Source organism: Leucopleurus acutus (assembly GCF_964270905.1).
Source record: "Leucopleurus acutus genome assembly, chromosome: 13".
Lineage (NCBI taxonomy): Eukaryota > Metazoa > Chordata > Mammalia > Artiodactyla > Delphinidae > Leucopleurus > Leucopleurus acutus.
This window is the reverse complement of record NC_139155.1, coordinates 1,831,248-1,857,143: the sequence shown is the minus strand read 5'-3', so window position 1 is coordinate 1,857,143 and position 25,896 is coordinate 1,831,248. Positions and strand designations below refer to the sequence as shown.

The 25,896-nt window shown below is 50.4% G+C and overlaps 1 protein-coding gene across 2 annotated transcripts; it reads left to right on the top strand.

Annotated features, from left to right (window-relative positions):
- Positions 1-1,492: 1,492 nt before the first annotated feature.
- On the top strand, positions 1,493-18,529 carry SALL3 (spalt like transcription factor 3; the record flags this gene model as incomplete). Of its 2 annotated transcripts, XM_082852462.1 has the most annotated exons (4): positions 1,493-1,574; positions 13,504-16,410; positions 16,627-16,967; positions 18,098-18,529. In XM_082852462.1, the coding sequence occupies 4 exons, from the start codon at positions 1,493-1,495 to the stop codon at positions 18,527-18,529; spliced, it is 3,762 nt and encodes a 1,253-aa protein (XP_082708588.1). The 2 variants fall into 2 exon arrangements, with proteins under 2 accessions (XP_082708588.1, XP_082708587.1); XM_082852461.1 differs by having other exon boundaries at positions 13,504-16,967.
- Positions 18,530-25,896: the final 7,367 nt, after the last annotated feature.

Genomic DNA, 25,896 nt, shown 5'->3' with positions numbered 1-25,896 from the left:
GGGGCGAGGGCTCAGGCGCAGGCTCTGCGGCGACGGGGCCTGGAGCACATCCCAGCAGCCGCTCGCGATGGAGGACACGCGCGGGAATGAGCGCGCGGGAGTGGGCGAGGGCGCGTGTGCACGTCTGCGGTGGGTTGCGCGCGCGGGGGCGAGGGCGCGTGCCTGACAACCCGCGAAGGTTGGGTGCGCGTGCGGGAAGCGCGCGGCGCCGGCTGCCCGGGGATGCTGGGCCGGTCCGAACGTGCGCTCCCCCTCACCTGCCCTCCCCCCACGTCGCCCCCGACAGTCCTAGAACACGGGGGGCCGCGCGCGGGACTTTTGTGGACTTGGAACTTTCAGTAACGCGGTCTCGGGGCACCCTGCCCACGCCACAGGCGCCCCAGGACTGCACCCATCGGGCAAGGGAACTGGTGGGGGGGACACCGGAGCCCTGTCATCCCCTCCCTTCCCCTGGATTTAAGGAGCCGCTGGCGGCGGGGAGGCCCGGCGGGCGGGCGAAGGGCTGAGGCGGCCCCGGTGGCGGCGGCGGGCGGGGCGGGCGCTCAGGAGTCAAGGGGCCCGGGGGTGGGGGGGCGGGGAGACGGGGGTGGGAGCGGAGGGGAGGGAGGACGAGGGGAGGGGAGGGGAGGAGCCGCTCGGCCCGCGCAGCTTCCGAACCGGAAAGTTGGTCTTGCCGAAGTCCCGCCACCCCGGCGTGCGCACTCCGCTCCGCTCCGGCCGCGAGCCTCCGGGCCGGGCCGGCCGCCGGGGGAGCCCGCGGAGGGGACACGAGCCCGGAGAGAAGGTCCGGAGAGAGGGGACACCAGAGCCTGAGCGGGGCCGGCGCGCCGAGAGCCGCCGCGGACGAGTGGAGGCGACCGGCCGGCCCTCCGCGCCCGGAGCGCAGGAGGCTCGGCGCCCGAGCAGCCCGGCGAGACAAAGGCGCCGGCCGGAGCCCTGCCCGCGACCGCCCGCTCCGGGAGGGGCGGCGGGCGGTGGCGGGGGGGGCGCGGCGCGGGGCGCGGGCGGCGGCGCAGACACTCTATAAAGGGGCGAGCCCGGCGCGCCGGCGGAGAGGCGCCGCGCGGACGCCGCCAAAGTTTGCTGCCTGTGCCCGGGGCCAGGCGGCCGCCGCGGCCCGCGCCGCTCCCGGTCCGCCGGGCCGCACCGGGCGCCGAGGAGAGCGGAGCCCGCGATGTGAGGCGGCGCCGGCCGCGCGCCCGGGTCCCGCAGGCGCCGGCCCCTCCTCGCCGCGCGGCCGCTAATTGCGAGCGCGGCCTCATTTGCATAGGCCGCCCGAGTCCGCTGGAGGCCGGCCAATCGGCGCGGCCCTCCGCTAATGGCCATGCATTATTCACCAGCCTAATTGCTCAGCCCCATGCGCGGCCCGCGCAGCCGCCGCCGCCGCCGCCCGCGCCCCGCGCCCCGCGCCCGCCCGGCCGCCCCGCGCCGTCCCCGCTGGCCGCCCCGCTGATGCCGCTTCCCCGCGCGGGGCCCGCGCGCCGCTAGCAGCATGTCTCGGCGCAAGCAGGCCAAGCCCCAGCACCTCAAGTCGGACGAGGAGCTGCCGCCGCCGGACGGGGCTCCCGAGCACGGTGAGGGCCCGCGGACCGCGGCGGCGCCCGGGGGCCTGGGGGGAGCGCGGGCGGCGGGCGCCGCGCACCGGGGAAGTTCCCCGGCTCCTGCGAGCCAGTGTCTGCCGCGCGGCGCTCGGCCCGGGCGGGCCTGCCCGGGGACCCGGTCCTCCACCGGAGCGCGCGGCGCGGGAGTGCGGGAGAAGTAAACTTGGCTCGGCCGCCCGGAGTTGAGCTGCGCACGGAGGCGCCACGGCTCTGGGACCGCTCGGAGTCCGCGCTGCCCGGCGGAGGCCGGCGGGCCGAGCCGGGCGCTGGCGGGAGGGGCCGCGCCGCCGCCTCCGCGCCGCCCCTCGGGCTCCCCGCGCCCGGACGCTGGGGCCGGCCTCGGCGATCGCGGCGTCCCCAGGGCGGTCGCGGCGGCGGGGACGCGTCCGGGGCTCACCCACCACCGGACGCGGGCCGGGGAGGCCGCTGCCGGGACAGCTTTGTTAGGCGCCCGGCGCCCTGGCCGGTGCGCGTTCGGAGCGGGTCCGCCGCCCTGACCCCGGCTGGCCAAAGGCCGCCCTGTGTGCCCGAGGGCCGCGGAGCCCGCGGTTCCGGGCGAGCCGACAAACCAGTGATCCCATTCCGAGGACAGTAGGAAGTCGGTGTCGCCTGGCCTTTCCTAATGGCCGCCTTGGGAATTAACCCCGGGGTGAGCTGCGCAGCGGCGCGGGGGGGTGGTCCTTGCACGCGGTAGGACCCCGGCACGTTTCTGGTGCCTCTCGGTTTTCTGGGGCCTCTTCCTGTTCTTTTGGAGGCGCCGCGGGCAACTCTGCAGCCAGCTGGCGGGTAGGAACTTCCTGCCCATCCAGGAGGGAAGGTAGGAGCCACGAAAGTTAGCGCTCGGCGAGAAGCCGGCTGGCCGTGGCCGCGCCCCAGCCCGGGAAGTTAGGGCCCCGGCCGCTCCGGCCTCCCGCTGCCCGCGGGTCCCCAGGGGGCGGGAGGGGCGGCCGCGGCGCGAACGCGGGACGCAGGGCGACCCTCCACTGCCCCGGAGCCCGGGCATCGAGTAGTTTGTTCCCTACAAAATAGGCCGGCCAACTTTTTAGATTAACCTATTCTAAGTGGTTTAGAGCAGATACGCGTCTTTTCGCTTTGAGAATTAGCCTGCAGAAAATAAAAAGTTGAAGAGTTTAGCGTGCGGTGTCGTAAAGTTTGTAAAAGCCAGTATACGTCCGCATCGGAATGGAGAACGGGAGTAAAGACTTCTTACGCGGCTGGGAATTCAGGAATTAAACAAAATTTGAGAACTCGTGAGGGTCTTTTTGTCGCAGCGGAGGTAAGGGAGTCTTATCTGTGTCGCCTGGTCACCCAAGATTAGAACGGGAGATATGCTAAAAAGAAACGCTTGCATATGGTGGGTAGATTAAGGACAAAGAATCTTTTTGTCATGGAAATGGATTTTTTTTTGTTTTGTTTACTTCATCACATAGAATTTCTCACACTTGGTTTGTTTTCTATTGCCCTCAATGACTACATGATCAAATGAATGGATTTATTTCTGCCGAATGAGAAAGACAGTCTTTCCTTCAAAAGAACTACATTGCATCCCAGTGAGGAATTTTAAAGCTTTATTATTGTGGCTCCTGAATAGCTTAAAATCGGCTTTCACAGCCGCCCCAAAATGCAACAATGTAAATACTTCTCAGCTTTGTAGGGTCGTTATCAAAATGTGCAATGTCTCCTTTTATTAAAGCATATTTTAATTAATAGAGTAAAACCCCTTGTATTTAACAATTAACAAGCTGAGGCACTGCTATTCATTTTTAATTTCACTTCAGAAATGAGAGCGTGGTGAACCTCCTAGTGTAAGCGTGTGGAGGGGTCCAGAGCCCTTATTTGAAAACCTAAGATGGAGTAAATTATTCACAAGTTCTCTTTTGAATTCCCCTTGTTGTTACTGAATTTATTTAGGGGTGAAACACATTCAGGTTTTTTTTACCCACCGTGGGATTAAAGTTTCTGTCAGCCTGTGTTTTTCACAATCATTCAGGGTTGTAATCAAGATATTGCCACAGTTCCTGATCGTATTTTGCAACAGGCCAGAAATAGCCTGTCTGGGGCTGAGCCTTAGTCAAGTAGTGTGTTCCCTCGATTGTTCGGGCGAACTGTTTAAAAAATAGTTCTTTCTGATTTAATTATTCTGAAGCTGATTGTTCATGGAGCATAAAAGATAGTCTGTTCTCTCTTCACTTAAGGCACGTTCACGTATAGATTGCTCTGTTGTACTGACCGTCATCAGGAGGAGAACTAAGTAAAATATTTTTTTTAAAGCTAAATGGTTGTGAAAACTAAATTACTCCAACGTGAATCAGATATTCTCCAAATTATATTCTGTTAAATGCAGTGGAAATCAACAGACTATGCATGAAGTTATAAGCGACCTAAGTTAGGTTACAGTGTTTTAGAAACGAAGTAAATAATTCCTTTGTATTCCTTTGGATGTTACATGTTAATTAAAGCAGTAGATGCCCGCAGTAAAATGGAAGGTTCTTGATAATGATATGAAACACAAATATTCTATGCAAAAATTTTAGTATAATATGGGGGGAGGCAGTCACATTAATTTACAGTAAAAGACTTTATTTCTTTTTAAAAAAAATCTGACTATTATCTTTCAGGCTTTGGTTTTTAGGCAAGCAGTGAAAAGATAGCTGTCCAAAAATGCTTCAGTGCTCTCCAAACCTTATTGCAGGAATGAAATATGATGACATATGTAGAATGAGAAAAAGTGATAAAGATTTACGTTAAAGTTCTAAAGTTATCCTGTTGTAAAAATGTGTTTTAAGGATGACTGGGACTAAACTTACATTCCCACTAGGTACTATCTCTTAAAATTGCAAATTGTTTCATTCCTGTTTCCGAAAATTTAGAAATAAATGGGATGTAGCTTTAGGATTCAGTTAATTAAATGTATGCCACAATAATGAAATCTTTTGAGCCAGCCGAATATTTTTGTTCTAAGAAAAATTAATTAAAACTTCTAATGACGGAACAGCACTTACACTCCTACTAAGAGCTTTAAAAGGTGTTTGTTGCTGTCCTTCACTGGATAAAATACAGCTTAGGAAAGATACATTTTACTGCCCTTAGAAGGAAAGTATGTATTTAAGGAGAAACAAAAGGATATTATAATTGAGAGCAGTTTGCCATCCTGTATTTTGTTTGTTTTTATTTTCTGCCAACTCACAGTTATATGGCTATCTTAAAAATCCTTTTAAATGATCCTGTGATTTAAGACTTTACTAGTGGTGTTCATAGACCGTGTTTGAATTAAGGGGAAGAAGGCCCCCAGCCCTGGGTGAAGAGATCTTTTCTCTTTTATCTGTCTGTGCATGGCTTGCCTTCAGAGCTCTGGGCACTCACTCACACACTTACAATTCAGCATTCCAAAAGGAAACAATACAGAAGCCACTTTCTGACATCCCTAGGCAGACTGTTTTCTCTGAAACATGAAAGGTAAGGAGTAAGTTAAGCAGGGAGGGAAAGGAAAAGAAGAATTTGCGAACGTTTATTTTTTAAATGACATTTAAAATCCTAACCTATTTAAAAATGCATAATTTGGTGGCCAATAAAAAGCATGCCAATTAATTCTCACCTTACAGAGAAAGAGCTGATTATGTTACAGTTAAGGGGTTGGTTTTTTTAGGCACCATTTAAACTTCCACAGTCTACTCGTAATGCAATATTTTTTGATCTGTTTAGAGCCAGAAAATGAAGAGGGTATGGACCACCAGCAGGAATTACTTACCAAGCTGATTATGTTTTGTGTACAAGATGATGGCAAAAGGAGGCCAAAGTGGGTCAGATTTCATTTTCAAGTACAATCTCTAAGAGGCTTTGCCATTCACCCCGAGATAGCGCCAAGAACGTTTTCTTTTGGGGGGAATTCAGCAAAGGTACAACCAGGGTTTCCGTTCTGTGTACTGAGCACCAGTTAGAATTTAGCATTCTTAAATGTAAGTATTTTATTTACATGAAATAAAAACCTTCTTAACTGTCAATGAGGTCATGCCCCATCCTTCAATGCTGCATATAGTTTCAAGAAGGATAATTTTTAAATAATACTTAGAATAGGAAGAGGTTTTGTTGGTTTTCATTTTCCTTCATGATTTCTTGACCAGTTGCTAGGATACGAACAGCATATCTTAGTCTTGTGAAGATGAGGGCTAATTCTACCACTGGTGGGACAGGTTTGTAGTTACAGCATAGGTGAAGTTGCCACACACTTCATATAAAATCAGGCATAAGTAAAGTCTGTGTAGAAATTGAATGTTTTACTATTACCTTACATAAACTTTTACATTTGAAAAAAAGAGCCCGGTCCTTAGATTTTTTTCTCTTGTTAAGTTGAACACCTTTGTGACCTAACGTTCAGTTAACTGTGTGATTCCCGAGCAAATAAGGCGAGTCGTATCGCAGAAAGTGAGATATTAATTGAAATAATAAAATAATGCAATGGGCTCTGTGTTGGAGGTTAGGATTTGATCTGTTTGTTGAAGGCAGGAGTTCTCCGGGCTGAACCATTGCCCGCCAAAGAGACCTGAGGCTGCCAGGGTGGCGTGCAACTCCGCGGTGCCCTCCGTGGGCCTGTCTTTTCCGGTCATCCCAGATTCGTTATGCTAACCATCGGGGACCCCTCCCCTCCTAATTCCCGGGAAGCCTTGGGGCCCACACAGCGTCCAGCCTTGGTGGCCTGGGGTCTGTGGGAAGGAGGGCGTGCAGAGGGCTGGCAGCTTCCCACCCATCTCCGCGAAGGTGGGTGGTTCAGGGTGCTGCTGCGACAGACCTGCTGATTTAACCTTTGCCTGCTTTGCCCTGCCGGGGGTGGCCACTAGATGTCAAGCTCATAATACAATGAGTGCATGTGTGCTGTTGACCTTGGCAACAGGACTCACCGGTGTTCTGTTAAGTGTTAACACTGGCTCCGAGTGCGGACTGGGGACCCACGAGTTTGCTCTGTGCTGCTCGGTTTATCAAACGCCCATCTAGTGCAGCACAAGTGTTTATAGTGCTCAAAGAGGGAGAGAGAACCGTTTTCTTTCGTGTGGCTGTTACATCTTGAACTGTTTAATTAACCCTGCAGGTGCCGTGGCGCTTGGTCTTCATTCGCCGGCATTCTCGGTCCTCTTTTCCAGAGTGCCCTCTTCACAGCACCGTTTGGTAATTGAGTTAGGGCTCTGCACATGCAGAGCCACTAGCTTCAACCCCCCAGGGCAGGGCTTTTCCTGGATGATTTTTCGCATGTGTGTAAACTTCGCCCGTAGAAATGGAACAGTGCGGTGAGGTGATGACAAATCATGGAAATGATTTAATGACCTAACCCCGAGTGCAAGCAGTCCGAGGGTTACAGTTGCTCGGCGCCTTGTTCCCGGACACCGTGTAGCTCCTGCTGCTCTGGGGCTGTTTAGACCCAGGTGTTTATACGTCTAAGTGGCTTTGCTTATTTATGTGTTTTTATGCGCGGTGGATTTGAAAAGTAACGTGTCGAGGCCCGTAGGCGCTTCCGCAGAGGGGTGTCGTGGAGCAGCACGTTTAATTTCATGTGTGAGGTTAAACCTCCGCCTCTGAACCGAAGGTGACCCTGCACAGACCTTGTTTTTCCCCTTCCCCGAGCTTTGATGGAAATTGTTTGCATTTGCCGCCGTATTCCAGGTTTGGGCGTTCTCGGTGAGGCACAGTGATACCCGTGTATTCATCGTAAGCAAGATTACAGCGTAACGTGTGAGTGAAAGAACTATTGTGCAACCTTAAAGTGTAACAAACATCTTATTATTTGATGCAGCAGATAGTTAACACAAGTGAACGTTGTGGCCGCTTTCCATCTGCGTGTGTCCATAAAGGAAACAGTGTTTCCCCTCCCTGGTGCATCACCCCACAGATGAAAAACCGCAAATGTTTGAAACAGAAGACGTTTGGCGCCTGTGCCACAGGTGGTCCTTACTTAACAAATTTGAGGCGTGGGCCGCTGAGTCGGCGGAAGCGGCCTGCGGGTCAGTGCGGCTTGGGCGAGGCACGAGCGCCCTCCGCTGTTCCGCTCCGAGCTCACACGCTTGGAGGTCTAGGAAAAGGACAAAATTTTTCTGTTGCGTCTGGAATTTCTTCTACATTGTTAAACACGGTAGGGGTCTCTATTTGTCTCCTCCTGCTTCACAGCTTGGGCTCAGTATGTGATAATTCATCTTTCTTTATGGGATTCAAAGCTATCATAAGGAGTTAAAAAGAATTAATTTGCAAGAAAATAGTGTCTCCTAACAATTTGGGAAAACTTGAAAAATGCTTCCTAGATTTTTAAGGGATGGAAAAGGCACAGGAGAAAGTAAGGCTTCCTCTCCTAGAGACCCACGTGGCATTTTCAAGTTACTGATTAAAGTGGAGAAGTTAACATTCCTTTTCCCAGTAAGGAACGTTTGCTTCTCTTTTCGTTAGTTGTAAGGGATTTAAAATGCGTAGCAAAAGGGTGGCAGAATAAAGGTGAGAGTTTGGGCCTGATCAGCAAAATTATCAAACACCTGTTTACCACCCTTTGTAATTCGGTTACTGATTTACAAGGCCCAGCCTCCTGGAAGGAGAGAATAAGAAAGCCTTGCTGAGAACTGCAGTTTGAATTTTTTAAAGAAAGCATCTGGTCTCAAATATTCTTATCTATGTTACAGGCACGCTTTTAACTCGTGGCTTTAAAAGATCATCGTGAGTGTAAACATTCTGTCCATCTTCTGCCACGTCGTTTTTATTTGGAAGGCCACATATGCTTTTGCAGGCAGCGAAGACATGATCCTTGTATAACATGATCCTTGTGTATTGTATAGCAGACCAGGAATCGGAGCTGAGAGAGCAATGGGAAGGGGATCCTTTCACACCCAGAGTTATCCTAAGAGTAGGGACATTTTTGCTAAACGTTTTCTGCATTTTTTATCAGTGAGAAGGAAAAAAATCATGTCATTTTAAGACTGCTGTTGGAGCTGTTTTTTGGTTGGAGGCCTCTGAAAGGCGGTGGCACCCTTTCCCTCCTGCAGCCCCCAGAGGCGGCACGCTTACTCAAGAACGTTTGAACGGTGAGGCTTAGAAACGCTGGAAATCTCAGGTATAGAGGGCAAGCATGGGGCTAGCTGTAGAAACTAATTGCACGTTTCCTCTCCACCTGAAACAGCTTCCTCTTTTAGCCTCCGCGCTTTTCGCTCCTCCTGACTGCGTTCAGGAAGACAGACTCGGCGTTACGTGCAGACACCCGGCTCACAGCCATGGCTGGTACATCGTCGGTGTTAGCAAAGTAGAGAGCTCTTTCCAATACATCTTCTTCCTCGCATTGGTAGCCAGCGGATACAGCAAAGCTGTGTGGTACTTTCAGAAAGTAACCTCCACCAAATATTCCTGTTAACCAAGAAGGGAAGACTCTTGGCTAAGTTCTGTTCCTGGGCGCATTGGTTGGCGTTTTTCTTCACTAGTTCTAAGAGAACCCTGGTGCACTGTAAGGCCCTGCCTATTTACAGTTTGAAGTCTCTTAGTTGTTGAGGAGCCAGTATGCAAAAAGTAAATTATTTTGACATTAATGATAATGTTAACAGTGCTTGTTTTTCAGTTCCCCCTTTAAGGAAGAAAGAATTTTCCCATTGCATTGGAAATAAATTTCTCAAACCCTGTACTGTTGTTGCAGTGGCTTTGACGTGGTTTCACCTTGAAACAAACTTTTTTGAGCCATGTCAACAAATGGATATAATAACTTCTATTTTTAGAATGCAAAAGCCAGTTACACATGTAAATTTAATTGAAAGGTAGTTGGATACATTCGAATCCGACCTAATACTGGCTTAAAACAATGGCAGGATTAAGGGCTTTGGAAGTTGCGTGATAAAATTTGGAGCTGCTGTCAGATCTCTCCTATATGGGTTTTCTAGTTACATAGACAGCATTTTTTTTAAAGATAACTGCTTCCAGATGAGCACATCTACACTGTAACACGATGCACGTAATCACTGTAACGGAACTGCCATCGAAGCAAGTTACAACAACTTACTTTGCATCTCGCTCTCCTGAATGTGGCGGAAGGCCGCTGCTTTCACTCTGGACTCAACTGCAGTCTTGCTGCTTCTGAAGAGCTGTGTCCCTAGTGAAACAGGCTCGTTTTGGTTCTCCCCTACCAACCAATTCAGTTGAAGTGCTTGTTGTTGTTTGAAAACATTCTTAAAATATGCACCCAAAATTTCAATTGCACACATGACGTATTAGAGGCTTTTCATCTGCATTCATTGTACTCAAGACTGTCTTGTGAAATTTGTGCTTCTCTGTAACTTTTATGGAATGCTAATCCTACTGAGATTTTGATCGTGAAACAAGTGGAAATAACAGTTGAAGTGATCACGTTATGGTACTTCATACAGACCCCAGTAAGAAAAATTACAGGTGGTGATTCTAAATTATTTGCCCCCAATAAAATATCTGAATTGTATTGAAGAATGTTTTTCCCTCGCTTATTGTAGTTTTTAAAATATGTTTTCGTTAAAAGGCAAATTTATTATGAAACTTGGGTTATAGAATCCAACAATTATTTGTCTTGTTAGGTTCATTAACATAACGAACTAACAGGTCCCAAATGCCATTTTCACCCAATTTCCTCCCTTCGGTTTTGCTTTCCTTCTTCAATTTTAGAGGAATACAGTGGAGGCTTATTTTACTTTGACAAGAATATCTTCACTGTGTTTAGGTAACTATCAACCTGCGTTAAACAAAATGGCTTATTATTTGGTAAATAGTACTTAAATATTATTCTATGCACAGTTGCTACAATGGAGAAATAATTGTAATTTTGCTAACCTGCCAATGGGAGAAGAAGAAAATTACCTTCCCAACTTCCATGAGTTTGGAGGTGAACCCAAAATACTTAACACAGGGAAAAAACCAATAGAAATGTAAAAATTTATCTTTAAAGTAAATAGAGATTTCTTTGGGCTGCTTAAGACCTGTGAGAAAAGTACAGTGTAAAATGAAAGTCCTGTTTCTCTATTTCACACGCCACAGTTGTTACAAAGAAAATCTGGGAAATGTTCCTCTGTAAAGATATAATTTATTTATAATTAGTTAATTCTTCCAACAGTCAACGCACTTTAAATGATCCAGAAATCAGCCTAAGTTTTAATCATTTTCTCAGTGAATTGTCCCTAGCGCATATTCCATATGGAAAAAAAAGTATTCTTTTATAGCACAGGGAACTATATGCAATATCTTTTAATAATCTATAATGGAAAAGGATCTGAAAAAGAATATATATATAAAACATAAATAAATATATATATAAATTTACGGAATCTGCGATACATCTGAAACTAACACAACATTGTAAATCGACTGTACTTCAATAATAATTTTTAGGAAAAAGAAAAAGTATTCTTTGGACAAAATATACACTGTGTTTGTGTAAAATTTTAAATGTATGTACCATGTGAATGCTTTTGTATACCATGTAAGTTATACATTTTTCTTCTCTAAGGAATAAATGTAAAAAACATTTCAAGAAATTAGCAATATTTAATTTCTTGGTGTTTTTCTTTTTAAAAAGTATTAAAATTAAAAAGCTCTGTGAAGAGTATGGCAGGCCTTCTGTATCATAGCTTTAAAGTGTTAGTGTTCAGTTATAATTAATAGTTACGCTAGTTCATGATGTACCGTAACACGGCTTCCAACTTGAGTGCTTGGTGCAGAGGAACTTTTTTTTAAGGGCCACTTACGTTTTTAATATGTGGGTCCACAGGAGAACATTCCACTATTGTAAAGAAATTTAAAAGTAGAGATTCTTTGCATTGTGTGATAATTTTTAAACTACATAACTAAAATTTGAGATAGCCCCTGTTTTCTTATCAGTCATTAAGAAATTATTTACCTGAAGAGTTGAGGGGTTTTTCCTGCCCTGTTGCCTAACCTTTGCAGGTTTCAGATGAGTTTTTGCATACATTGAACAAAGTTAAGTACTCCGAGTATTTATTTTGTTAACGCTCCTATCTGCAGTATAAATCAGCTGTGTCTTTGCTTCCAGCTACACTCAACCTCATTACAGACACCTATTACATTCCTCCCTCATACGGTAGTGAGACTTCTTGCAGTCTGAGCTTCAGCACCGAATTCAGTTTAAAAGTCTAGCAGGTCCTTATGGGCTGCAAGCTCTAACTTCTTTTCCCCTTCAAATGGTTGAGCCAGTTAAGAAAATGCTAATTGAACACTGCTAATCATTTTTTACAGGCAAGTATAAATTACCTGGAAATAGCAACCTCATGGAGAGCAGCCTGCTAGCCTCAAAGAATGGTTTGACCTTCTTTTCCAGTAGAGGGACTACATATTCTTACAGGATATTTTTTTACAAACCAGATTTCTCTACTGAGATCAGTGCCGAATCCTTCTCCTAAAACTCTAAAAGAGAAAACCTGGAGCCTTCTTAGCAAATCCATTTGTCGATGTTTCAATAGTAAACGATTTCCGGGGACGCCAACTTGAGGATGTGTGGCTCTCACACTCAACTATGCACGACAACAAAGGGCCGATTTGCAGCTGTCATTTGTCTCCGTTCAAGCTGATTTGTTGCTGTCACTCCATCCACAAGTTGACAAAAAGCAGTCGCAAGGCAGTGCTACCCAGGCTGGCATGTGGAGCCTGAGGAATCGTTGAACGCTGCCTGTCACCCCAACGTCCCAAAAAAATAGGAGCTGGGAATGTCATCGGATGTTGATTTCTTGTTCCCGTATAGCTATTTATTTGATCAGGTGTGAATGAGAATTGTTGATTAAACAGGGCTGTTATTCGGCAGAAGAGGGTATAGGAGTCAGGAAGTCGCTGCCTACAACAGTAATTAAACATGTGTAACCAATTAGAGGGTTTCCACTATGGCGCAAGTATATAATTTGCTAAGTCTTTCTATGAGAATAGATGAAAATAGGTACACAAAGTGTGACTACAACATTCTCATGTTAAACATGTCAGCATAAATGAACTTTAAATATATAATTTCTAGTTTGTTAACAGTCTGCAGAACACGATTGGCCAGTAACAATAACATGTAATTTTGGTTCATTTAGCCAAGAAATATTGCATCTGACAGAGCCAATTAATTGTATTAAACGTGATTAATTTTAGGCCCAGACTATATTGATGGTATTCATTTGGCAAATCCTGAAATGTAGAAACGTACCCTCTCTGGAGGAAAGTACGACGGCCGAAAAGATACAGGATTGATCTGTTGATCAAACTACAAGTTGGAGAGATTGTTTTTCTGAGCAGAGATGTAAGAAGTGCTTATATATTCTTTGTTATATTTACAAATGCAAGTATTTAGCTGAAATTTCCTCCATGAAATAAATGCCCATTGATCTGAAAGCTTCTGCAGAATTACATTAAATGTCTAATGTCTCGGCGCGGCATAAAGATAATAAATCTTCGTGGTCCGAGCCCGGGAGAGTGGCAGCGGCCGGCTCTCCTGTCAGGTGCTGATGTGAGTTTGAAAGGTTACAGATTAGTTTAGCAATGTTAAGTGAACTGGCAAAGGCATCTCTAATTTTGCTGGAAATGAGGAAGCCCAGTGGTCGGGGGAGTCCTAATGAGCCCATCGAAAGCTGGCTTTGTACCCAGCAGACAGGGTGGTTGCAGATTGTATGAAAATATTGGAAATCAATGGCGTCTATGGAATTTCATTAAGAAGCGGTATCCACAATTGATAGAGCCTCATAATTCGATGGATGGTGCTAAGAAAATGATTAGCTAGCTAGAAAGAGTCATAGAATACGCGTGCCGGGACGTCAGAAATGTTGAAGTGGGGTAATTTGTACAAAATAAAAAATATTGATTTTACTTATGTGCAGAATTTTGAGATGGAGGGCAGGCTGTCTCGCAAGGCCCTGGCTGATGTAATGTCTTGCTTTTCCAGCGGCCCCCGGGGAGGGCGCCGAGGACGGGGACAGCGGGAACGAGAGCCGGAGTGGAAGCGAGGAGACGCACGTCTGTGATAAGTGCTGCGCCGAGTTCTTCAAGTGGACGGACCTCCTGGAGCACAAGAAGGCCTGCACCAAGAACCCCCTGGTGCTGATCGTCAGCGAAGATGAGCCGGCCCCGCCCTCTGAGGAGTTTCCAGAACCTTCTCCGGCCAGCTCTCCCAGCGAGCACACGGAGAGTGAGGCTGCCGAGGAGACGGCCCCCACAGAGGGCGGGGAGGGCGGGGAGGTGAGGGCCCCCGAGAAGGAGGACGAGCCCATGGAAGTGGGCCCCTCCGTGGACAAGAGCTTCCAGAGCCTGGGCCCCACGCACGCAGGGAAGCCGCCTCTACCTCAGGTCCCCGAACCGGCCCCCGTGGCCGCCTACAGCATGCCAAACACCAACGTGACGCTGGAGACCCTCCTGAGCACCAAGGTGGCCGTGGCACAGTTCTCCCAGAACACGAGGGCTGCAGGAGCGGTGGGATCCAGCGGCGGGGTGGCGGCCGTGGCCATCCCCGTGATCCTGGAGCAGCTCATGGCCCTGCAGCAGCAGCAGATCCACCAGCTGCAGCTCATCGAGCAGATCCGCAGCCAGGTGGCCATGATGAACCACCAGCCTCCGAGGCCACCGCTGAACCCCAGAGCGGCCACGGGGGCCCAGAGCGCCCCGCTGCCCACCTCTGGCCAGCTCCCGGGGCTGGCCGCGCACTCGGCCCTGCAGCTCTCAGCCGGGGCCGCCCCCGTCCCTGCCACCCAGCCGGCCGCCTACGAGGGCCCCCAACACCTGGCCCAGCCGGCGTCCGGAGCCAGCACTCCGCACGTCCCGGGCGGGGGCCCCTCCGGCCCCGAGCCCGGCGCCCCGGCGTCCTCCGGCGCGGCCCCGGCCTCCACTGCCCCGGCCCCGGCGGTCAGCGCCTCCGGCGCCCCCTGCCGGCCGCAGAACGCTTCCACGCCCCCCGCCCTGGGGCCCGGGCCCCTCCTCAGCTCGGCGCCCAGCCTGCCAAGCCCACTTCTACCTCAGACCTCCGCCGGCAGTGTCATCTTCCCCAACCCGCTGGTCAGCATCGCAGCCACGGCCAGCGCGCTGGACCCCCTGTCGGCCCTCATGAAGCACCGCAAGGGCAAGCCCCCCAACGTGTCGGTGTTCGAGCCCAAGGCCAACGCCGAGGACCCATTCTTCAAGCACAAGTGCAGGTTCTGTGCCAAGGTGTTTGGGAGCGACAGCGCCTTGCAGATCCACCTGCGCTCCCACACGGGCGAGCGGCCCTTCAAGTGCAACATCTGCGGCAACCGCTTCTCCACCAAGGGCAACCTGAAGGTCCACTTCCAGAGGCACAAGGAGAAGTACCCCCACATCCAGATGAACCCCTACCCCGTCCCCGAGTACCTGGACAGCGTGCCCACCTGCTCCGGGATCCCCTACGGGATGTCACTGCCCCCGGAGAAGCCGGCCACCACCTGGCTGGACAGCAAGCCCGTGCTGCCCACGGTGCCCACGTCGGTCGGGCTGCAGCTCCCGCCCACCCTCCCCGGCGTCAGCCTCGGCAGCTATGCCGACTCCCCCAGCCTCACCCCCGCCAGCCGCTCCCCGCAGCGGCCCTCGCCGGCGTCCAGCGAGTGCCCCTCTCTGTCCCCAGGCCTGACCAGCTCCGAGGTGGTGACGGCCGAGTCCCCGCAGCCGGCACCCGGCGGGTCTTCCCTGCCCAAGACCGAGCCCATGAGCCTGCCTTGCACAAACGCCAGGGCGGGGGACGTCCCCGCCACTGGGCAGGTGTCTGCCGCGTCCGCCCTCGCGGACAGCAGCCTGTCCCCCGGCCTCTGCAGCCCGGTCCTCCCGGCCGGCGCCGAGCAGTTCAAGGCCAAGTTCCCCTTCGGAGGGCTGCTTGACTCTATGCAAACGTCCGAAACCTCCAAGCTGCAGCAGCTGGTGGAGAACATCGACAAGAAGGTGACGGACCCCAACCAGTGCGCCATCTGCCACCGCGTGCTGAGCTGCCAGAGCGCCCTGAAGATGCACTACCGGACGCACACGGGCGAGCGGCCCTTCAAGTGCAAGATCTGCGGGCGCGCCTTCACCACCAAGGGCAACCTGAAGACGCACTTCGGGGTCCACCGCGCCAAGCCGCCGCTGCGCGTGCAGCACTCCTGCCCCATCTGCCAGAAGAAGTTCACCAACGCCGTGGTCCTGCAGCAGCACATTCGCATGCACATGGGGGGGCAGATCCCCAACACGCCACTGCCCGAGGGCTTCCAGGACGCCATGGACGCCGAGCTGCCCTACGACGAGAAGGCCGCGGACGCCCTGAGCGGCTACGACGATGACATGGACGAGAACTCCCTGGAGGAGGACGCCGAGCTGAAGGACACGGCTGGCGACCCATCCAAGCCGCTGCTGGCCTTCTCAAGCTCCTGCCCGCCCTCCCCGCCGTCCGTCATCTCCAGCATCGCCGCCCTGGAGAACCAGATGAAGATGATGGACTCAGTCATGAGCTGCCCCCAGATGACCGCCCTCAAGTCCCTGGAGAACGGGTCCGGGGAGAGCGACCGTCTGAGCAACGACTCCTCGTCAGCTGTGGGCGACCTGGAGAGCCGGAGCGCGGGCAGCCCGGCCCTGTCCGAGTCATCCTCCTTGCAGGCCCTGTCGCCCGGGAACAGTAACAGCGAGAGCCTGCCTTCTAAGTCCCCGGGCCTCGGCACCCAGGAGGAGCCGCCGGAGACGCCACTGAAGACGGAGAGGCAGGACAGCCCGCCCCCCGGGCCCGAGAACGGAGGGGCGCTGGACCTGACGGCCCCCCACCCCGGCCGGCCGGCCATCAAGGAGGAGGCCCCCTGTAGCCTGCTGTTCCTGAGCCGAGATCGGGGTAAGTGTGCGAGCACTGCGTGTCGTGTCTGTGCGAAGCCTTTTGCTTGCAGGAGCGCGCTGCAGGTCCACCTCCGCAGGCACACCAAGGAGCGGCCGTTCGTCTGCGCCGCCTGCGGGCGCGGCTGCCCCACCCTGGGTAACTTAAAGCAGCACTTGCTGACCCACAGGTTGCGCGAGCCGCTTCCCCAGTTGCTTGACCCCAGCTTTGCTCTAGGTCCCGGCCAGGGCACCCCGAGCCTGGGTCCCGGCTCCGCGCCCGCCACGATCAAAACGGAAGTGAACGGGCACAGCAAGGCCGGCCCGTTGGCCGAGGGCCCGCCGCTGCCGGCTCCCATCCAGGTGCCTGCGGGGCCCCCGACGGTGATGAGCCCCGGCCTCGCGCCCATGCTGGCCCCCCCGCCGCGCCGGATGCCCAAGCAGCACAACTGCCAGTCGTGCGGGAAGACCTTCTCCTCGGCCAGCGCCCTGCAGATCCACGAGCGCACCCACACCGGGGAGAAGCCCTTCGGCTGCACCATCTGCGGGAGAGCGTTCACCACCAAGGGCAACCTCAAGGTGAGGGCCGCCCGGGAAGCCCCTGCGTCCACCTCCTGTGGTCCTGGCCAGGGGCACGGCTGCTGCGGAGCCCCCGAGAGACAGCGCGGCGTGTGCCTGCGTGGCGTGTGGTGTGAGCGCGCTTGTGTGTTATGGGTGAGTCTGCACCGTGTGTGTGCCCGCGTGTGCGCGTTGCCTGCGGTGCTCCCACGCGTGTCCGGCGGCAGCGAGGAGCTTGCCTTCCACGCGGGCCCGGCCTCCCCTTGAGGGCTGGTGCTGCCTGCGTGGCTGCAGGGCGTCGGGGTGACGCTCGCTGGCTGACAGGGCAGGCCCAGGGCCGGCGCTGCCCGGAGGCCAGTGGGACGCTGACACCAAGAGAACCGGGCCTGCAGATGCTCGCAGGTGACGCCAGTGATGCGAGTCCCGCCCCGAGGCCAGGGGTCAGATCTGTGGTTCTGGCCACTTGGCTGCCACGAGGGCCCAGCGGGCACCTGGGAGAAGCTTCCCAGCTGAGGGCCGGGGGAGGGGAGGACGGTACAGCGACGTCACGTTCGCGTCTGAGGTACGGCCACGCTGCCCGTTTTCCCCGGAGGTGTGGAGTGTGTGGCCGGGCACCGAGGACCCGTCCGGGGCCGTGCCCACACCCTCAGGGGAGTGTGCTGCTTTGCAGCCCACGTCAGGCGCCTGCGTGGGTCTCAGTGAGCCCTCGGGGACCTGTGGCCTCTGCTTGCTGGTGGCGTGAAAGCCGCCTGAGGGCTCTGCTGACCACAGGTGCCCAGACGGGAGAAGACCAGGCACGGGCACAGTGCAGCCAGGGGTTCTGGGGGGCGGGGCAGGAGCTTCGGGACCCTCCGGGTGGCCCGTGGGTCTGACGCCTTAGGGGGGGAAATGATTCCATCCAGCTGTGCAGTGCATCGGTTAGCTCATCGGTTGGCTTGTTTGCTCTGTGTACTTGACAGAAGGAAACGTTGCAGGTTCAAATATAAGATGCTCAGAAAGGCTCACCTAACAAGTTTGTTGTCCCAAACGAATGCTTAGGCTGGGGAAGAGGGCAAGGAAAGGAGCCGGAGGGAGTCCCCAGGTCCCCGGGCGTCTCTGTGACCCCAGGGCTGGGTGCACTCACGCCCAGGTGTGTCTCGTGTCCCCCGCAGGTGCACATGGGCACCCACATGTGGAACAACGCCCCTGCCAGGCGCGGCCGCCGCCTGTCGGTGGAGAACCCCATGGCCCTGCTGGGTGGTGATGCCCTGAAGTTCTCCGAGATGTTCCAGAAGGATCTGGCTGCACGGGCCATGAACGTGGACCCCAGCTTTTGGAACCAGTACGCCGCAGCCATCACCAACGGGCTGGCCATGAAGAACAATGAGATCTCCGTCATCCAGAACGGAGGCCTCCCCCAGCTCCCAGTAAGTCTCGGGGGAAGCGCGCTCCCCTCCCTGGGCTCCCTGGCTGCCGGGCTGGACAAGGCGCGGCCTGGCAGCAGCCCGCCCATCGCAGGGCTGGACAAAGCCAAGTCGGACGCGGGAGCCGGCCGGCCGTTCACGCGGTTCATTGAGGATAACAAGGAGATCGGGATTAACTAGCCGCGTCCCTGCCCTGTGGGTCCCCTTCCCCGTTCACCCAGAGCAGGAAAGACGTCACCGGGTGGCTGCCCGAGGTGGCCTCACCCGCTGCCCGGTGCGCCTTTCGCCGTGAGCTTGACCGTCCTCGAGAACTCGGCAACCTTTGAAATAGATTTAAGTCAAAAAGAGACATCCTCGGAGAGCCACCTTGGGAACAGAAGGGGCTCAGAGCACATCCATTCCGTCCCTCCAAAGCCCAGCAGTGCCCAGAGGGGGCTCCCCGCCCTATTCCAGGAAACTCGTTCAGTGGTTTCGTTCGAATTAGTTAGAAACTTGAACTCTGTCCTTAGAACTCTTTTCTCGAAGACGTGGTCTAGTGCTCCCGGCGCCGTGTAGCATGGCAGTACCTTCGTCTGTAGTATTTATGATGTTAAGATGATGCGGGTAACAGACAATACAGCCCAACTTTAACGGAAGCTTCTGTACTGCAGAATACATCTGGCTGTGTGATTTTTGTTTTTTAAAGCAAGATTTGTTTTACTATAAATAAGTGGGTTATTTCCATGCAGGCAAAATTGTGAAGTTCTGTTAGGAAAGAGCATGCTTTTCGTGTGCAAGCACCTGTCAGTAACAAGCCTTTTTTTTTTTTTTTTAATTTAAATGTTTGTAGCTGCTATGTGGATATAGTGTTCTCTAGTGTGGTGTGTAGCCCAGCAGTTGGGAACGAGTTACAGACAGACACCACCGTGAGTTATTCACAACGTTATAGCAGTTGTGAGTACATATCTCGCATTATCAAACCTGTACAATAAAAAGGTAATGTTTGTATAATGTGGTTGAAAACTCTTAATTTATACTCTTGCACTTTTAGTATTTTGTATTAGGGAGCTTTGTCTATAATTGGAAAATTTTAAAAGATGTAAAGTATTTTATAAATAGTACTTTGATTGAAGGAAAATGAAGAGGAAAAAAAAAAAAAAAAGCTGTTACAGTCTTAGGCCAGACGGTATGAGAAATCTGTGCTCCTTAACCAGAAAAGCCTCCCAGACTTGTCAGTTCCTCAATAAACTAGGGCCTGCTGTTTCTGAAATTAAATGATTTAACTTTTCTACAAAGCCCATTTAAAAACTTTGATGAACTCATCTTAGGACTGTGACACCAGTGCAAGCCAGGAGGTAAGCAAGAGGGCACTGCATAGGTATGGCGCTACTGTAGCCTCCGCTCTCTTTCTCGCACGCCCCCCGAACGAGAGTTCGGCTGCCTGCGAGGCCTGCTTTTGTGCGCAGTAGGCTGCAGAGAGGTGTCGGGTGCCAGGCAGCATAATCAGTCATAACTGGGACGTTTTTCTGAGTTCCTGATTTATTTATTATCTTCTCAGATGAAAACAAAGCACACTGTCATCTGATCAAAGCACAGTCTCGTGCTGGTGACTCTGCCCATTGCCCCGTGTCAGGAAAGGGCCCTGGGCAGGTGCCGGGCGGCGGGGCTGAGCCAGGCCCACACAGAAGTGTTGTGTGCTCTACCTCATTTTGTGCGTTGCAAGCATGCTGGAGTCTGAGACCGTGAACTTCCTCTGGCAGTGCTGTCCCAGGTCGTCGTGGGTGGCCGGGTGACAGTGCGAGGGGCTGAGTCCCCGAGGAAGCAGTCGAGCCTTCTCAGTTGAAACCGAGACATAGGACCATCTTTCCAACACAGCCACAGCAACAAGTCACATCGTGTCACTGAACAGAGTTTCAAAGACTCACAGATAAGCAGAGCTAGCCGTGATCTCTGTCGGAAACGAACCCTGAACTCTCCAGCTCTGTTTCCCACGCAGGTGGGATGGCGCGTGCCCGGGGTACCCTCTCCTCTCACGGGATGGGTCGGGGGGTCCCAGCGTCGGGAAGAGAAAACAGGTGCTTGGTGTCGCTGTGTTTCAGCAGTGAATGTTCCTATTATTTATGTGTCCTTTTTGCTGTGATTTTTTTTTTTCCTTTTTGGTTAGTATTTGGTACCATGTAGTGTTCTCTCCTCGCAAAAGGGTGTGTATATAACGTAAGAAAAGAGAAATGTAAAGTGCTGTAAATAAGATGGCCCATGACGGGACAGTGAGACTGTCCCCACCCTGTGCTCAGGGCGAGGCCGTCCCTCTCCGCATGGTGAAGAGACACTATTTTTCTATTGCAACACCGTGTAGGGCCAGGGGCCTCCCTGAACCAGTGGAGAATTGTTACCCAGATCCAATATTTTTTATGATGAAATCTGTGGCTTGACACATCTACTGATTGAAATGGATGTCTTAGTCTAGGTTCCTATTTTTGTCATACGGAATTGAATAAAATGCAGGATGTAATATTATTTCTGAATGGCGTTCCTTGATTATTCTAATGGAGAAAGTGGAATTTGAGGTTACGGTCATTGATGGTGGACGTATATTCGTGGTGTTTCTCCAAGGAAAGTCACTGGGTTCTGAGAGCTTAGATCTATTAAGCCATATCTAAGCGTGTCTCGATTGGTCTCGAAATTTTCATGTTTCACCTTTTTCTAAAATAAAAATGCAGCCTCCTAACTGTGGATTTTTTTTTTTTAATTTACGTCTTTGATGGAAGAAGATGTAGTAGAAAATGCTTAATTATTAGAGACTATTGGCAGTGTGCAAAAACGACTACACTCTGAATTACCATCCCATTGTCGGCATTGAGGGAAAATAACGGCTCTTCGGGTCCCTTGAGAACTAAATCGCTGTGCCTCTAGTGACAATTTGGGAGGGAGGTGTAGGGAGCACAGTGTGGCCGCTGTCGGCACCTTGCGCCTGCGAGTTCCAGATGGAGGATGCCCTTCACTTGAAAAGAAGCTTTACCTTGCCGATAACATTTGAGAAGACTTAAAACTTTAAATCATTTAATAGCTCCTGGACTACAAGATATACAAACCATTTCTTCTTTTTAAAAAATAGCTACTGATACCTGGAAGCCACAGTAAACTTCACCTGGGAATTGCTGGGTGATTTTGAAGGCGCGATAAGGTACTAACCACTAAACTAACTGCCCAGCCTCCCGGCAGGTATCGTATAATCATAAGCCTTAGGAATTAAACCCTGTTGATTGCCGAGCTAGAGAGAAATCATGAGATACAAACCTCAGATAGTAAAGTGACTTTTTTTTTACATATGGTAAGGAAATAGCGAAGATTTCTACAATCATTTAAAGTAATTAATATAAGTTAAGATGCAAGGGAAAACAAAAGAGATTTACTTCTTATTTCGAAAACGTTTCCAACATAAAAGCAGAGGTGTTCGGGCCTCACGAGCCTGGGTAGTTACTTCTTTCTGACATCAATTCTGGCCGCTCAGACCATATATCAAAGAATCATAAATGCCAACAATCCCTAAAAATTATTTGTTTAAATATATATCTATTCTGAGTTCATTACAGGAACCGTTAACATTTCAGACTAATTAAAAAGTATTGCTTAAGGGCTAAAAAACAATTGTTTTTAAACCCTCACTGTTTAATTTTGTCCCCGTGGAAGCTTGAAGGCAGCCTGGGTTCCCTGCCTGCCTTTCCTCTGTGCTTGGCAGACAGCGCCCAGCTCCTGCTTCGGCTTAAAGAAGCTGCAGCAAACATCAGGGGTGTTTCTTTATTACCGGGCTGCACGGACGTTTCCAGCCCAACCGCCTTCAACTCACTGTGTTTATTTTGGCTGTCTGTCTAAACCGCGCAAGTCCAAACCCCTCATTTCTTTCCTCTGGTGCATGCTTGCAGTGGATAATAATGTCACATACGTGTAATTCTGTGTCCTGCCTGTCACCTTGGGAGCATGCCTGCCAACCTGTGGGCCTCGGAGTTCAGTCTTTGTGTTTAAAATCCTGTGCTCATTTGCTAATTACCGGCACTGAGGCACTCGTTCATTCCTTCAAGAAGTTTTTTAGGGACACAGTGCTTCTCTGAAAAACAGAGGCTGTGAAACGTTTCTATCAGCAGCAGGTCTCTTGGCCGATTTTTAGCTACAGGAAGAATTCATCTACAAGATATTCAATACAAAACTAGGAAAAAAATTAAGTCCCCCTTTTCTTTTGCACTTAAATGGGAAATACTGCATATTGTTTCAGCATTTTTTATGAAGGGAAAACTTTAAAATGAAATCACCATAGAAACATTGTCCTGCCGTTCTCCTGTCCACAGTTTTGTGCCAAGTCACCAGGCGTGAGCGTGTGGGCATCGCACCGAGTGGCCCAGGTTGGCTGCTCCGCAGTGAGGCTCGGGCAGGGGACAGGTGGGGAGAGGGCCAGGCTGCCCCCTTGCCTGGCTGTGCCCTGTGAAAGCTGCAGCCTTCCCTCCTCACTCTGCTTCCTGATCTGTAACAACGCGGGAGAATTTGATCCTTAAAATTTCCTCTTCTAAGAGCCGGTGTTTTTTTTTTTTTTTTGAAAGAACTACTACTAATGTACATCTTTCTTCCCCCCCAAAAAAATTCACTAGACAGACTAATTGACGGTATTTGTACAGAGAGAAAATACAGATGATTACCTAAGAATATAAATATTGAAAAATCTATTACAAATGACTTTGCTAAAGAAAATATGTGGAATCATATTTGGACCATGAAAAATGTGTTGGTATCTTTGATTTTTTTTAATCATTAAATTTATTGAAGCTTTTTAAAATGCAACTATATTTAAGGTAAAATAAAGTCAATCTCTGTGAACATTATGCTGACTGCACTTTCTATCAGAAAAGAGACTTTTTTTTAATGGTTTGGTTTTTGTCCTGTGCACTGTACACCTCACATGCAGCGCCTCATTGAGGTAATTAATATACGTCTATCTATGCATCAATATATTCAAAAGAGGATGCAGTTAAAAGCAGGTGTTATCTCTCGTTCTTTTAGCGAAAGATTGAGAACCTAACTATTAACGTCGGGGGTGCTGTCCTGATTTATAACCGCATCGGCGGTCTGTGGTCTGACTTCTTTGGAAGCCTTGGAGATTGTACTTGGGGGCCTCTACCTCACCCCCTTATGGCTGACTTCAGGGTTGCACTGAGCGCCGCACCCAAGCCAGTGGGAGATGACCAGAAGGTTGGCGAGGCAGGAAAGAGAGGAAAGGGGTGTCACCGATGTAAGAGTACATTCGTGTTCTGTTCTATCGAAGGTTCTCTATGCCACTAAATGGAAAACATGATTCGTAAGCCCGCCCTGAAGTAAAGGGATCTGTGCGTATCCGTGTGAATCACTCACTGTATCTGATTCAAACGTGGAAATAAATGTCTGATTACCGTAGTCCCAAATGTGCTTTCTAAGCTGGTCTGTTGTGCGTATTTTTAAATCACAGTATTATCTATAAATTAGGAAAGTTGCAGAAGTGTGAGTTCCTTCACGTTCCATCTGGCACTTTCAGTGCTCTCTGATTCCATTTATTAATTTTTTTTCTGGCTTAACCTCCAGGACACCTGAATTTTCATAACTTTTTACAAGTAGAGACATAAATATTCAAATGACCAAAGTTGTCACATTTCTTTTATAACTGGCGTATCTCTTGATTATATACATGTTATAAAGCATTTCTATTTTATTTTACTTTTTCTATTTACGGTGTCAAGGACAGCTTAGGAAAAGCTCTCGTTATGACCTAAACTTACCCAGAAGAAGAAATATGTCACACCTGCCCACAAACACCACCGCCGAGGAAAAACAGGCAGGCTTAGAAAAACTATTTTCCACCCTTCGGATGGTGAAAGTTTTAGGGATACGCGGTAGGAAAAGCATATAGAAACTTCCCCGCACATTCAAATAATTGAGAGATAAGTTAGATTTTTGAATTCATGTTCCTTGACTGATAAGCCTAGAGTTGTTTGGTTTTTTTCCCCCTAGGAAATCGGCTGGTCTAGGAGCAGTTCTTGGGGTAACGACTGTGCTTGAGGGCAAGAAGCATGGACACCTCCTTTAGGTTTTGTCTTTCGGCATTTCCATCCTTTATTTGGTTTCTTGTTTTGGGCTTTTTGTTCTGCTCTGTTTCTGCTGTTTAGTAACAGAGCTTTAGGTGCTGCCCCTAAATGCAGAGGCAGTACGGGTAGGGCTTTGGGGTCACCGAGAAAAGAGTTCTGGAACCCAGGTGTTTCCTATTTGGGACTTTAAAAAATTGTAGGTAATTGAAAAGAGGTAGGTGCTGTGAAGGCATTCTCTTCTAAAGGTGAACAATTCTCTTACGTGACATCGTCTGCAGACACTTGGGCTGAATAAGTCACCCAGCCAGTGGATAATTTCACCCCCAAAGTGACTATAGCTCTTTATTTACTACATATGGAGAAAAGACCACCAACTTATAGAGGAAGCCGGTCTTGAAACTGTACCAGCAGTGGAAAAAAACACTAACAGAGACATAAAGAATATAAAACTCACCAACATCTCAGAGGGTTTTATAGCTGCATTAACCTCATAGATTTTCAATTAAGAGCTATAGGCAATTTAGGAAAATGAAGTTGATCAATAAATATTTGTAAGTGATTAGCTTTTCCTGAAGACAACTACACATTTTTCATAACCTCAGGACATTTTATAGGACTTGAACAAATCCTGGCATACTGTTTAAGGTAATGAGTCTCCCAACTCATTTGTTACAATGAACTCCTTCCTCATCCGCTGAAAGACCCTTCCTTCATGTTTCTCCCTGTGCACTGCCGTCCCTTATCCAGAGTTTATCTCCTGCCTTGTTGTTCCTGTTTTTTCAATTTATGTTTTAACCTTGATTGTGCCACTTTTGTCAACTGTTTTGCTGGGAAACAGTAGGAGAGCAAGTTATAAATTAAAAATCATAATTCGGGGGAGTTCCCTGGTGGTCCGATGGTTAGGATTCAGCGCTTTCACTGCCGTGGCCCGGGTTCAATCCCTGGTCGGGGAACTGAGATCCCACAAGCCACGCGGTGCGGCCAAAAACTAAATAAAAATGAAAATAAAAATCATAACTTGGTTATTTTCAAGGCTGGTCCCTGAGGCTAAGCTCTGAGCCCAGTCATCTTTCTTTTCCACTGGGCTGAATTACTCCGTTTTAGAAATATAGACTCTGTCTTCGAAGACATGAAAATCGTGGCTGGACTTGGTATTAACTGAAGACAAATTCAAAGTTTCCTCACAAGTCCTGAAAAGGGAAACTCGGAGATGAGTTAGCGTCCTGACACCCTCCCTTGTCTGCGGGCTTCACTTTGGCTCAAACAAAGCATCCTCTGTGGTGCTGAGGACTTACCTGGTGAGCCCCGTGGAGCCAGCTGAGAAATGCGTCTGCACGTCTCTGCAGGGAGGGGGTGAGAGATAGACAGAGGCCCGTGCGCCGCAGGGCCCGTGCGTCTGCTGCCTGGAGACCCAGCCTCTTGCTCCCCCAGGACTGATACGATCCTGAAGACGACAGTGAACCG